The sequence below is a fragment of the Montipora foliosa genome, chromosome 14, assembly GCF_036669935.1.
Source record: "Montipora foliosa isolate CH-2021 chromosome 14, ASM3666993v2, whole genome shotgun sequence".
Taxonomy (NCBI): Eukaryota; Metazoa; Cnidaria; class Anthozoa; order Scleractinia; family Acroporidae; genus Montipora; species Montipora foliosa.
The window spans coordinates 22,450,901-22,460,795 of record NC_090882.1 but is presented as its reverse complement, the minus strand read 5'-3'; the positions used below and the strand labels follow the sequence as shown (position 1 = coordinate 22,460,795).

General features: G+C 39.5%; 1 protein-coding gene across 1 annotated transcript in view; it reads left to right on the top strand.

Moving 5' to 3' along the window:
* Positions 1-832: 832 nt before the first annotated feature.
* Positions 833-9,895, top strand: part of LOC137984882 (uncharacterized protein KIAA2012-like) — an 18,530-nt gene continuing 9,467 nt past the window's right edge. Inside the window, exons 1-5 of the mRNA XM_068832206.1 lie at positions 833-1,031; positions 5,085-5,417; positions 5,776-6,667; positions 7,605-7,721; positions 8,390-8,875. Coding sequence (XP_068688307.1) covers positions 951-1,031; positions 5,085-5,417; positions 5,776-6,667; positions 7,605-7,721; positions 8,390-8,875 — 1,909 coding nt within the window. The 5' untranslated portion in view covers positions 833-950. The remainder of the gene's footprint in view (positions 1,032-5,084; positions 5,418-5,775; positions 6,668-7,604; positions 7,722-8,389; positions 8,876-9,895) is intronic.

Genomic DNA, 9,895 nt, shown 5'->3' with positions numbered 1-9,895 from the left:
AAACTACATTTATTAAGCTTTCTTCTGATATACAGTTTGTTAGGATTTTATTGGAAATAGCTCGAGTCCGAACTTTTTCCCGAAGGACACCCACGAAGGTGGAAGTAACCTTAGCTGGTGACCCTGGGATTTTGGTGGGAATTTTGGTATTGATCCGGTGGAGGTTTGTCGATCCGATCCGGTCCGATCCGATCCTATCCGATCCTATCCGATCCTGGTTTTGGCAACGGCCGGAAATTAGCAATTTAAGAGCATCTTTTTCTGAGGAAAAGGAAACTCAAACCAGAAGTTCTATTTTTTGCTTCTAGTCATAAGCTCCAAGAAATTTGACGGTCATTTTATCCTGGCTATACAACTAATTCAGAAAAAGAACAAAAGCAATTTTGATTCCTTTTGGTGGAAAAATGTGTGCCGATGAACCCTTAAGGAATTTAGTGCCATTTAAGAAATTTCAAGTCAAAACTTTTCTCCATCCTGCCATCCTTGTGTAATTTCCTCAGATGTTGCTTCTGAGTTCAAGTGAAAACAGTTTTTTAATGAGGAAATATCGAACCTTCGGAATATCATCTTGTGCGAGCCATGGCTAAGCAACTGAGGTAGGTTTTCTGTCTGTTATATTTCTTGGTCGGGGTAAGAAACCACTATTAATAATTTATAAGTTGAAATTGCACAGATTGTATAAAGAAAATTCTAATGTGGAAAGGCAGTCATTTTTTACGTCATTTTTTACGATGCAAAATATCATTAGTGTTCGTGAAATGTTGCAAAAATGTGCCTGATTGGTTGCGGAACTTGATATGCCCATTTTTTTATGTCCGGCGGAATAAATTAAGACCCTCGTCTATGGCAACCGCTTGGTCAACCAAGGAAGGGATAGTTGTGTATACCTCTTCCCAGACTCCGAGATACGTTTTCTTTAGGATGTATTTTGCAGAGAAATCGGTTCCATAATGTTTTCAATCCTTAGTCAAGGATATGGCACATACGACGGAACCGCGAAGAAAGACGTGCCAGAAATACCTGAAACGAAGGTAAGCCTTATGAAATATCCTCAACATGAGCTTACCGATTACTGTTGCTCGCATGGAAACTTCTGTGTCAATTTTATCGGGTTTTGTTTCTACAACTGTTATTGAATTCGTGATTATTTGTTTGTTACTTTCACTGGGAAACTGTAACTTTAATTCTGGCTAGAAGCACGAGGCCTAAAGTTACTGTGTGCCTCATTTTTCACTTATCAGGTAACCTTCAGACTTCATGCATCAGTGAATCGTTCGCTTTGGTGTTCCAGCATTTTCTTTGAATTCATTGCTTAGCACCCTGTGCTTGAAAGCCGGTGGCATCGAAATGGAAGGTTTTTCGCCTCTCGATGACTTGCTCATAGCATAGATCAATAATGCATGATGTTCTACACATAAACTAAAATCTGTTAATTAATTTACAGTCCTGTTTAACATTCGACGACACGAAATGATGTCGAGTTTTGTCTTAGGCGAGTTGTGTAACATAGCGAGGTAATAACATACCGCTAATAAAAATAATACGAGTGTTTTTCGAAACCTCAAAATTTCAGCAGAATTGAGAAGTTAATATTTTTAGTTTGTAATGAAATTTTGTGGAGTCAAAATAACAGTTTTTGTTTTTTCGTATGAATGTAAACAAACACGGAGTGAAAATTCATGGCTGAAACGGAAGACTGGTGCAATTGAGGAAATAAACCGATTATAGTGTTTCATATCTGAAATTTCTTTCATTCTATGTTCGAATTTTGTATTGCTAATATATCAGAGTTAGTGAAACTGATCGCATTAATCGCTTTCAAATACAAGCATAAGGTGTAATTTGTCTTCATGTTGGCCTTTGATCATGCAGCTTTTAGCAAAAATGAATAAATAAAAAATAAATAATAAAAAAAATAAATAAATAAAAATAAAAAAAAAATAAAAAATATATATATATATCTACATGACTAAAAACTATAATCTAGGCATATAAATGTCTGTAATGTCTCTCGTTCTTCGTGGCTGATAGTCAGGCTTTGATCTTAGGTCTTCATATCATAACCTTGAAAGTTCTCGCTATATTTAGGGATGACGACAAGACTGCCTTTTGCATGGCCTCTAAAACTTGATTCGCCTTACGTCCTACCAGTGATTGAATTGAGGTTTCGGTTTCTCTTGACCAGCCTCCCAACACGTCCATGATAATGTTATGTTGAATCACCTCGTAACCTCTATACTGCTGCTTCAATTCCCACCTTAACGGGCCATACTTCATCATCTTCTCCTCGCTCTTTTTCTCTCGGTTACTAATCCAAGGTCAGCACTTTCTTGTTTGCATGATCCACAATCCTCGCGTCTACACGGTTGGCTCGAACCTCCTGGTGGTCCGCATACACGGGTACATCCCACCATGCTTCCACTTGTTCTGACCTGTACTCCGGCTTGGGCATTACTGGCGAGTACCACGGTGGTACTTCCTCGAGAAGACCCTGGTCATGTAAGATCTCATAAAACAGGACCCTTAGAGCCATGTTGTGTCTGAACAAATACTTGGTCTGAGCCAACGCAGTGCACCCGGACAGGATATGAGAGACACTCTCTTGGGCGTGGCCACATATTCTACACTTCACATCCCCAGAGCAACTTGTGTGAGTCTTTTTGCTAGTGTAGAGCTTTGTTGGTAAAAGGTGCTCGTACAGTTCAAATGCACCGGCAATAGTATACGTGGGACATGTACTCAGCCAGCTGAAACATCCGTTCGTGCACAGCTGTTCATCGTCCTTTCTCTCTCTCAGCAGCTTCCCCTGCCATTCTAGGCCACGTACGTCCCTCTCATACTTCTCCTCCACACATTCTTTCAGCACTCCCTTCACGCGTTGCGGTGGGATGGTCTCTCCACTGCTCATAACACATACAGGTTCCGGGTGTTTAAGATGAAGGTCAACACCCAACTTTGCCGCAAACTTTGCCGCATCTTTCACTATTGATTTATGGCCGAATGACTCGGCTCTTTCGTCAAACTCTCTCACCATTTTCATCGCCGGGTCTTGGTTCTCATACATTCGAATCGCTGCTTTGACCTTGGTCACTTTATACTCCATCTCCACCGCACGTAGACCTCTTCCGCCTTGTTCCCTCGGGAGGTACAAGAGAGCCGTAGAACCACCTGGGTGTTTCCCACCATTTTCCACTATGATCTTGCGCACTTCCCTGTCCAAGATCTTCAATTCTGTTATCGGCCAGTGTTGAGTCCACATTAAGTAACCCAACACCGGCAAGGCAAACTGGTTAGAAGCTGCCACCCGGTTAAAGTCTGAGAGGGGACTGGACCAGTACCAATGTTTATTTTTTAGTTTAATAATATATAATATATAATAATATATAATTTAATAATATATAATATAATATTATTATTATTATTATTATTATTATTATTATTATTATTATCCAGTTCACACAATAAACATTGGTACTGGAGGTCTTGTCATAAATTATTGTTCTCTATCAAGTCAATGACCTCAGGCTGAGAGCATGCACCCTTCATAGGATATAATTAGCTGTACCAAGCAGCACTGATTTCAGCGATGTCAGACATGCACTTTAATACCTAAACTTTCACAGTGGCGATGCAAATTCTTAGGAATGGAGCCAAGTGTGCCAATTATCACAGGAACCACTTCTGTCTCTTTAATAATGTTCCGTAATCCATCTCTGTACTCTCAGTTCTGAATAGTTATTCTAGGTTTTCTCGTGACGTCATCAAAACTAAAAAATAAGGAATTATCAATTCTTTTGAGATTTTAGTTTAGTTAGTTATTAGAACAGCTGAAGACTTGTCTTTTCACAAATTTTCAGTTTGATAGGGTTTTTCGTCTTGTGATAAAGCAAGGTTGACTTTCTAAGCTTTTGCGTGACACGATATTAAAATTGCGGTTGGGAATGCTATCACGTACGTTAAAAAAGTGACTTATCCGCTGAGATTTTGCGATCTGAACAGTCCTTGTATGAGAATAAGTACTCATATAGATGTTTATGAGCCCTCAGAAGACGACTACTGGCTTTTTATAGCAAAACTCGATGACATATTTTTTTGTCAGCACCCGGCTGCCATATTTGTGCCCCTGAGAGGGACACAAACATGGCGTCTCCATACAAAGCCTTATAAATTTGAGTAAAACATTTCTGCGAATATTTCCCGCACGAAACATCGCACAGAGCTGAACCTTTGTGAGACTGTTTGAATATTGATCTTAATTCTTTTATCTCTTTGATTCTTGACTTAATTTATTGAATGGTTTTGATGATGGTGTGACAGTGAAAACCGGCAATTGATCTTCTCAGATTCTTTCTTTGTGATATTTTGGTCTCCTGGTATGGCTAGTAACATCAACAATGAGTCATTTTCTTCTTATCTTGTCAGCAACAGTTATGTTGGGTCTGTGATGTTCATTGATCTGGTCAGTTTGAATGTTATAATCCCATAAAATTTTCACCCGGGGCCTTGTTCTCAGTATCACCTTATTCAGCTTAGGATAATACCACTTGCCGTCTACATCAAACCCATTCTTTCTGCTGAGACTCCAGTGAAGAGTCAAGCATACTTTATCGTGACGCTGCTTATAATCTTTTCATGCTAAGTTCATCTTGCAGCCACTTATGGTATGGGTTACATTATCATCATCATCATCATCATTATTGTTATTATTATTATTATTATTATTATTATTATTATTATTATTAAACTAGCAAGGCATTTGTGTCAACAGCTCACCAACTTTGTTTCGAAGAATCATTTTCAAGGGATGTTCCAGAAGATAGGTGGCGTCTTTGATTTTCAAGGGATGTTCCAGTGAACATCTGCTAGAAAGGACGAGACATGACTCATTATGAACTCCAGTCCACTTGCCACTGACCTGTGGACCTTGGGGTAAACGGCATGGATTTAATTAATTTCTACTGAGAAAAAATTGACACAGGGAACTCGTCACAGAAGAATCTCCAACCCCACCACTTGTTGAAGAGCGATTTAATTAAACATAAAGAAAATAAGTCATAAATAGTTGTTGTATTTTTGTAATGCAGGATTACTTCACTTTGGATGATCTTCATTTGCCACCAATTGGAACAAGCTATAGAGCACCAGCAACAGTGGAGGTGTCTGATTACTACTCAGGACCACGATATGAAAACAAGTCATTTACTTTACCGAAAGTGGAAAAAAATAGACAACATGCCATACATGTACCAAAAACATATACTACAAGGAAAGGAGCATTGTTGCTTTATGCAGAGGACTACTGCCTCCCTGGCTCACCGAAGCCAAGAAAGAAACGGCGCAAAATTAAGAGGCCAACTGCATTGAATCTTAGAACAATGAATGACTTGAGGAACTACATTTTGGATTACAAGAACGGGGTGTGTTTTGATAACGATATACTTATGTTGAAAGATAACATGATAACATCCAAGGGACCCACTTCAATTAGCATTACATTGCTTAGGCCGAGTGACTTGAAGTACAAACGTATTTCTTTGACCTGTGGATTTGACTTGTGTTACTTTATACTGTCAAACCCAAAATGACGTTATCAGCCAATCACAGTGCTGAATGTGATCCATGGACATAATTATTGTACCACTACAGTGATTTACAACTGTGAAAAGCAAAAATTTTGACTGAAATTTCAACTTCAAGTCTGCATGTTTATGAAATGCATGGTAACTTGTAATAACTTTCTTGCCCTCATGTTCCTTTATTTTCTTTTAATTGCAGGGTGATCCACTCTTTCTTGCATTGCTTGAGAAACGACTTAGTGGTTACAGAGATTCTGTCAGACCAGGCTTCTCACCAAAACGTTACATAGCTAATCTGGGAAACTCTCTTCAAGGTGACACATGGAAGCGACTTACTGCTGCAGGATCTATCAAGGACCCAACGTTACAAAGTTATGACCCCGGAAATGGCAATGGTAGAACGAACAGTCTTAAACCACAGCCATATGCTACAATGTCACTACCTCCACTCTCTCCATCAAGCTCCATGTTTGACAGTTCATTTCATTTTTACAAAAATGGCATGTCAACTGGTGCTGCATCTATGATTACTTTGAATAGTGAGAGTGAAGAATATGCACCATCTTCCAGAGCTCTTAGTCCAACAGAATCATTGAGTGATCGTCTCTCTGAAGTAGAGCTCTTGCCACAAAGAAAAGACCCATATAGGCAGTTGAATGCAAAGCAGAAAGAGGCCTTGTTGTCACAGCTTTTGGTTGAGAGAACCTTGAAATCAAACATTATGGACCTTCAGGAATGGGTGACAAACCACCCAAGCCAGGGGGGTGGGGTTGAACAAGATGCCACTCCCACACTGACGTTGCCCAAGAGCAAGGCTAAGCATAGAGGAAGCCTTAAGTCAGGATCATTGACATCGATACCACGCCTTCCCCCCATTCAGTCAGCGGGTTTTAGACCAACAACACCTGTAGAAATATTTGAAGACAGGACTCTTCCACAGGAATTGTCTGGCATGACAGCTTATGAGCAAAGTGATGATTATTCTGGCAAAAGTGAAGCAAACAATGAAACTCTTGACCCTGGCTCTGTGCATTTAGATTTAAATTATGTGGATGACAGTTCTATGTTGGCTGATTGGCATGAATCTCGGGGTAAGTAATATTGCAAGTGCTTATATTACTGGCCAACTATTTTTTGAATAATTCAACATTTTGGCAACAATCATTGGCAACAATCCATTTGTCTAAATAAACCAATCCCAATCGTTTAGATATTCTCTGAAATCTGCTGGATCATCACTTGCAACTGTTACATTGTAGTATTTTCTTTTACTTGAAACAAACATCTTCACGGATAAATTTGTTTAGTTAAAACGCCTGGTGCTTCTTCGCAGGCAAAAAAATTGCATTTCGCCGAAAGACGGCAAGGAAGTACTCCAAAGGAACGTTTCATGTTGAGGATGGTCTGTTGTTTTGCGCAATTCGTGCAACATAGTAGTTGATCATCTATGAAAGTTTGTGGTGGACAAGCTCCTTGAAGCTGACTCATGTGACACTAAATCGGGCAAAATCATCCATCTCTGATTTCAATAATATTATTGCTTAAAATGAGGCAACAAATTATTTATTTCAGATGTTCTCAAGTGTAGAAATGGATTGTGGTCCCCTTAAACCAAACAAGCACAGTTAAATTAGCTAATTTAAAAATGAAATTGCATAATTTGCTGCATAAATTATAGACCCTTCTTGCCGCATAAGAAGAAAGCGCTACATAATTTCCTTTTTTTTTTTTGCACCCTATCAGAAGCCCTGTGACAAAGCTACACATTTTAAAATGGTTAGCTTTCAATAACTGCAAGTTAGCACCAATTTTAAAATGGTTAGCTTTCAATAACTGCAAGTTGTTGACTCTCATAGCTTGCTGGCTGGCATATTGTACAAACTGGTCGATTTGTAATGGTCCAGGAGTATACAGAGGAGTACGTTTGGCTCGAATAGTACCTGCTGATTGGTCATAACTTTGATGAATAATTATTTAATTTTACAATTTTTATCAAAAGATCTCTTACTTGATGATTTTACATCAAAGGTAATGAAACTATAGCTATGTCTGACGATGCTTCCAGCATTGAAGAAGATGATAGAAAGTCAGAAGACTCAGCTCAAAAGATGACTCTGTCATTTAATGAAGACACGAGCAAGGAAGGTGAGTCTAGAGTAAAGCAACATTTTCCCTCGGCAAAAAGAAGAACTGTAACAGTTAAGGGAATATGAGTTCACTGCTAGGAGAATGTTTAGGGTATGCGAACTCCACCAGATTCTCTGCGGGCAATTTGCTTTGGACTTCCATGAAGAGCTATTAGGAATGCTGTACATTCAACACATTCCCTTTGAGGGTTGACACTTATAGAATTTACTCTGTCTAATGCCAAACCATTCCACTTGTCAATGGCAGGTGGTTTAGGGATGAAAGGGTTAACCCACTGACTCAGCTCCCATTAACCCTTTCAGCCCCGTGGGGTTCCCCGTTGACGAGTAAAATCGTCTGGCGTTAGACAGAGTAAAATCTATAAGTGGCACTCTTGGGAGTGAAAGGGTTAATGGGGACATAGTTTTTGAGTGAATCTAGCTGTTGTTAACCCTTTCAGCCCCGTGGGGTTCCCCGTTGACGAATAAAATCATCTGGCGTTAGACAGAGTAAAATCTATAAGTGGCACTATTGGGAGTGACAGGGTTAATGAATAAAATCGTTGTGAAATCTAAATCTCACTCCCAGGTGTCAGTAGGTTAAGGAATTTGGACATGCAAAATTTTAACTTTAAATAGTCATCTCCCAATCTCTACTTAATCTGTTTAATGTAAATTATGTTTTAGGAATGGAACCCATTGGTGTTGATGGAAGTAAGGGTGCATCACTAGAAGATCACCGTGATACTGAAGATTCTGTTGAAGATGAAAGACAAACACATAATGATGAAGTCGTAGCTCTTGATGACATTGTTCTCAGTGACAACAGCAATACTGTTCAGCCTAATGGTAGACTGGTAAATCAGGATGACGCAGTGAAAGGCATTGAGGCAGAGAACCAGCCACTTGAACGACAAGAACTGTCTTCAAGAGAGAATGAACGGAGTGAAGGTGTCGCTGAAGTGGAAAGTGCCAAAGATGCATTGCATGAACAAGGTTCCTTGCAAGCTGAACATGAAGGAGGAATGATAGAAGGGGAACATAAAGAGAACAGAGATATAAGATCAGATGGTGAAGATGAAGGCATTGGTCTTGAAAGGGATGAGCATGTTAGTGACAGTCAAGAAATGGAAGAAGTAAATAAGGCTGATGAGATAGCTGCCTCTGACAAAGGTATATTGTACTGCCCTAAATTGTAAATCTGACTTTTCTCACACTCATATTAGTTTACACTGAGTTAATGTGGTGTGACATTGTAAGAGTTTTCAACATTAGTTTTTGAGAGTTATTTATGAAGAGTGGAAGCTAATAACAAAAGTTTAAAGGAGCTATGTCACACAAAATGCCCAAAAGTGGGAGGCGCGGTGGCCTCATGGTTAGTGTGCTCGACTCCGGAGCGAATGGTCTGGGTTCGGGTCCTGGCCGGGAACATTGTGTTGTGTTCTTGGGCAAGACACTTTACTCCCACGGTGCCTCTCTCCAACCTGGTCTATAAATGGGTACCGGCGAAATGCTGGGGGGTAACCCTGCAATGGACTGGCATCCCATCCAGGGGGGAGTAGAAATACTCCTAGTCGCTTCATGCCATGGAAACCGGGATAAACTCCGGCCTGATGGGCCACTTGGCTTGTATGCAGACTTTACCAAAATGCCCAAAAAGTAAAACAAAACATTGCAATAACCACTTAAAACTGTTGAACAACGTAAAACAAATACAGCAAAAGGAAAGAGAAGCGTGGATGGACACAAATGGACAAGATTGAAATGGAATGCACTTGGGTATTATCTTGAAAAAAGTTGGCCTGACATTTTTCAAATTTATGGCAAATCGCCTGGATAAAGGTCGTTTTTGCTTGCAATCATCTGGTTTGGCATGATGTTACCATAATTTTGTTAGTAAAGGAATTCTACATTGCCATTTTCAAGTTTTATACTCGTGAGTAACTTGAAATTTCCCCCAAACACCCTAAAACAACGTGACACAACCCCTTTAAGGTTCATACGAGGTTCACCATCAGACATACCAGTAGATGTAACAAGTTTGATGCTAGTCTGTTTTGGAGAATTTTAAATGTAGCTACTGTAAAACAGAGTCTTCATCAGGGGCAATCCAAAGTTTTTCCACGAGTCCTTTTATATTCTCATCAATTTGCTTAAAAAATGTAGATTCAAATAGGTGTAAATAGTTCACAG